The following is a 4,964-nucleotide window of genomic DNA, read 5'->3' as shown; positions in this document are numbered from 1 at the left end:
GTTGGAAAAAAAAATCTATAAAATAGGGCCACATATCTCTGCATCTAAATCGGAGATTATGGCTCTGACTCACTGTCCATGGCATAGGCTGCATTTGCAATGACTGGACCTTTAATGAGTCTTCCCAAATTGTAGGTAAACCCATGGACCAAATAACGACAGGTTAAGACACGCGCATGATATTTAAGTAGTCACTTTAACAAAATTTTAGGGCGATAAATAAATCAGTGATGTACTGGATATCCAGATCCGCATCTACAGAACATATAAATCTATATCCACATTTCCAGACATAATTTGATGAAATTGTTCTCCTCTTTCTCTGATACTGTTACACACGTAGCTGAGCTGAAACTGGCTGTCTGACGTGACAATATGGTTTGGGACGCACGCAGGTTTTCTCAAGGAAGTGGCCCGACCTATTTTAATTTCGATCATAGATAACCAGTCTTCGGTTATGGACCTCATTTTGGGGGACAACCTTCAACTAAGCACACAGATTGACTTATGCAAATTTGCTACTCCCCTTGACACACATATCAGGGGATAGTATTGAGACGCCTAAGAATGATTTTTGAGGTGGTTGCAAACAGCTCCTTATTGTTGATATACTTACCGTTCAAATAGCAATTACTAGCTATGGGCATGAACTCGTACCAACCAGGTTATGCGACACAGCCAGGGTTGATATGCTTACAATTAAAAAATCAGTTACCATCGAAGCTATGGGCTCACCCACACAGACTATGCCATACCCCCTCCGTAATAACAATCGGATACTGACAGCTGAGTCGTGACACTGTCAAAATAAGTAGCAATGTCGCAAGGTGGATATGATATAAAGTTGCTTTGGCGGCCTATGTATGACTGCATAGTCTTGGTTGTTTGTTGCTTTGTATTGAAGGCTTTGTGAAGGGCTCAGCCCTTTGTATGTAATGGAAATTGTACAATTATTTGCGTTGAACCCCATGATAAGTTAGCTACGCTATAATTAAATGTAAATAGTTCATCGATTACGTCCTTCAAAATCGGCTGGCGGCCGGTTAAATACTACATCTATGCCTCTCCTAATGCCTGGATTCGGTGGCAAGAGAGAACACAAATACCGCACACGTCAACTGAAGGTAGAAAAGGAAATAAAGATGTTCATGCCAGTGTTAGGCAATCCCTGATTGCAAAAGGCAGAAGGCAGTCACAGGCAGCTTGTATCATAAGATTCACGGTGATAGTACTTACCTATTGATCATAGTGCACAGAAAAAAATTGACCAGGACAGATGCATCACATTGGAGTGGGACCGCATTTGGCATTCGATTGAACGGATTTATTAGCATGAGAGGTTTCAAGTTTTGTATCCATTTAAGGAGCACTTCATTCACTCTCCCACGCTCCAACTCGCCATGGAATCCAACAAGGTGAAGCTGACCGTCAGAGAATATCCCTCTAACAACCACGGGGATAATGGTAGATAAACGCAACCTCATGTTGAAGGTAGTCCCGGACCTGTGCGATGCCAATGAGGCAGTAACTGCTTGATCCTAAACTAACCCAGAAGACCAGCCGATTGACCTGACCGAGTCAGGCCACCCGTCTTACTAGAATAAAGGACCGAAGATTCGTGATGCTCGCAGGGATGCCACGCACGGTCAAAAAATCCCTGATGGGAAGTCCAGTGGGGCGTGCTGGATTAGCACTGGAGGAATCATTTGGCCATACCCCCAAGGAATCCCGAGGCCCCGCCTACGGGAAGAAGAGGGATCCCCACTCTACCCATAGCCAACTCGTCAACGGATTACAAGCCTCCACACCACGGGCAAGGCGGTTCCTGTTGCGGTGAACAGGACTGGCCAGTGGCCATGGTGAGAATTGCGGTAAACCAGACAATTCTCTGCTGCAGTAACTCTGTAAGTACAAGCAAACATCCTTCCCGTAGCTTGATTCATTGAGCTGGGCACCGCCTTGATGCAATACCTCAATGAGTACGAGTAAACACCCTTCGATAGTTAGAGGCCACCAGCCAACGCCGCTGGCTTTTGCTTGTCGCTTAATTTATGGAGGTCGGAGCGCCAAGTGCCTCTCTGGCTTCCGCAGTAGATATTCTTTTATGAAGAAAAGATGACTTAGCTCATAACAACATTAATCAGCTCTAAAGAGCTGAAAGTGGTTGGGTCTTAAACAAAGTCCGCGCAAAGTTCGTCTTCGCAGATCCCACTGAATATTAATCGCATTTTAATCGATATTTTATGTCATATGGTGATCAAATATTAACAAGAGTTCTTTATAAATCGCTAATATAGGAGCTTAGAAATTTACCGGAAACATTGCCCCGTGATTCGCCATTTTGCCGTTACCATGGTAACCACGAAGTCTTATGTAGGCCTTTGATTAAATTGATCATTAGACAATGTAGAACAATATAATAAAAGATGAAATATTCCCTGAATACTTCAATTGATGACAACACCTAATGAATCGCTTACAATGGATCCCATGATTTGATGTCAAATTAGAGATCACTGAAAATAGCTTTAGGAATATCACATTTTCAGCATAAAATGCCATTATCATTTCTTTACAGACAATAGATCGAAACATGTCTAAGGCTGACATATCGGCTATGCGGTGCAAAAAAGGAGCTATTTGTTCTAAAGATTTACAAAAGGGCAGGGAGGGGGTGGTTGGTTCGATAGTGATGTAAAGGTGTCATTCTTCGCTGCTCCTTTCTGTGATGTGAAAAATCTATTGAGTGTGTAGAGAGGACCCCAGGTAATGCAATATCAAGGCATGTTGATATGCTCGTCGGCATGTTCTACTAATGCAAGTAACTGTGCTAATACACACACACATATATATGTGTGTGTGTGTATATATATATATATATATATATATATATATATATATATATATATCCATACATAGATATGTAGTTTCGTGTATGCATGTATAGTATATTGTTAGAATACACGAATGAGTATACAGTTTCATGATCAATTATGTAGTATCATGAATGGATGCGAGAAATCTCGTTTACTCCAAGATGTTTTATTTCCTTAGTGTTTCACTTGTCTTTCTCTTTTGTTGTAATGTCATTCATGTCATTTGGAGTACGGTAATTACATCATCAACACTCAATGAAAAGCTTGTAAAGTATTTCTTTTATATAGGAGGGATAAGCTTGACTGCCATATCTTATTTTTCAAAGTTGTCTTAAGAAAAGAAGGTGCATCGGCGTATTACTATTCAAATATAGTCCAAAGACTATTTAGTCGTTTGTGTCATCAGGTAATACAAGATATTAATAAAACGCTATCAAACATCTCTTCACATATAGTACTATGTGTAAGGTTATGTAACACCTTTCTCCTTTAATAAATAACAAAACAAATTAGAACTACACTGTATCAAAATGCAATAATTTTGCAATTCCAACTAGGTTTTACGGGGAGGACCCACCTGCCAAACCCCATCAATCCCAGGGTCGCGCGAAGTTAAGGACTCCCGCCACGATTCGTTTCTGGATCCGCCCTTGGAAGATCTAGAATGGCCAAATGAACACAAACAGCATTTAATGGCCTTTGAATATTAGATGACAGAAACGAACCACTAATAAGATCTAGTGATACGATAAAGTCAAACTCAACATTTGTCCTCTCTTCCAACTAATAGGACGACAAAAGGTGTTCTCATGAGGATCTTGAATATGGTCAACAATAATTCAATAGGCTGATAAATATACTGCAAAGTAACAAAATAATATTGGAGCTGGCAGTGTACGATTATATTATGTATTTGATTGAAGATCAGTAAATGCGTTTAGCTCATTCGTAATCAGGCAACGAACTCGACTGACACTTAATGGAATCAGACAACGAACGCAAGTGACACCTAAAGGTAATTTTTGTTTCTATGTAAAATGTTTCTTCAAAATGTGGATAAAAATTCCACTATGGTTTCTTTCACTAAAGACTGTATAAACAAAATAAAGCAACAATGTTTGAATAAATATTTTCCTAAGAGCATGATACACTTCCAGCCAGTTAAAATTTAAATGACATGATTCGAGTATGTTAAAAAGAGGGAATTCAGTGGAAATTACCAAAGATCAGCAAAATGTATACAAGCACCCAAATACTGTTCAGTGCTACATGATACCGTTTTTTGAAAGGCAAATATTCCGATCAATACACCGTCAAACATTATCGTAACTTTTGCTCTAGTATGCTAGAGAGTATATATTCATGTAACCTAGTACTTGTTGAATACAAACTACACAGCCGTAAAGATCTACGCATTGCAGGTATTTCATGGAAAAGTAAGAGACCGAAGTGTCGCCATTGGAACCAACGCCTTGGTCGACAGGGAGTTGGCGCCGTCGAGGCCGGGAGGGCTGTATGAGTGGCGGAGTGAGTTGGAAAGTCGCGTTACCATGGCTGAAATGGATGAGCAAGAGAGAAAGATTGTCAATGAGTTCTGTCACTTACTAGAGAAATCAAAGCAACTCTTCAATGGGCTTCGGTAAGTTAGTTGTAGTCGCTATATCCCGTTGTGAGGTGATTCACAGATTTCGTCTGCAATGTTTACATTTTCCCGAGGAGTGTGACAGCGCGGGAAAGCAGACGACGCTGCCTGCTCCCCCTGGGCCTTGGCACGGGAGGCGCTGGCCCCAAAGGTCAAATGCCCAAGCTCAAGCCAACATGTGGCCCGAGATTCTGAATGAATTAAAGCAGACCAGCGTCCCTGAACGCTCTTTAACTTGTGGTGGAGTAATCCATTGATAAATGTTTCAGCGAATGACAAAACATAAATTCATTTCATAAAGAAGCCATGTCGTGTTACTGACAATTAATTAAAACCTATCGTTAATAGATTATGTACATGAATAAACCAGAATGATTGTAATGCCACATTGCCGGGAAAGATGTAAACTATTGTTGACAGTCTTTGCATAAAAGTTTAAATAAGAT

General features: G+C 40.5%; 1 protein-coding gene across 1 annotated transcript in view; it reads left to right on the top strand.

Moving 5' to 3' along the window:
• Positions 1 to 4,358: 4,358 nt before the first annotated feature.
• The window catches only part of LOC122250884 (protein SCAI), a 48,499-nt gene continuing 47,893 nt past the window's right edge, over positions 4,359 to 4,964 (top strand). Inside the window, 1 exon segment of the mRNA XM_086544219.1 lies at positions 4,359 to 4,515. Coding sequence (XP_086400345.1) covers positions 4,427 to 4,515 — 89 coding nt within the window. The 5' untranslated portion in view covers positions 4,359 to 4,426.

This window comes from Penaeus japonicus, unplaced genomic scaffold (assembly GCF_977035675.1).
Source record: "Penaeus japonicus unplaced genomic scaffold, GWHDUDI00000001_assembly GWHDUDI00000015, whole genome shotgun sequence".
Classification (NCBI taxonomy): domain Eukaryota; kingdom Metazoa; phylum Arthropoda; class Malacostraca; order Decapoda; family Penaeidae; genus Penaeus; species Penaeus japonicus.
The sequence above is the reverse complement of the archived record's forward strand: the minus strand, read 5'-3'. Positions and strand labels throughout refer to the sequence as shown.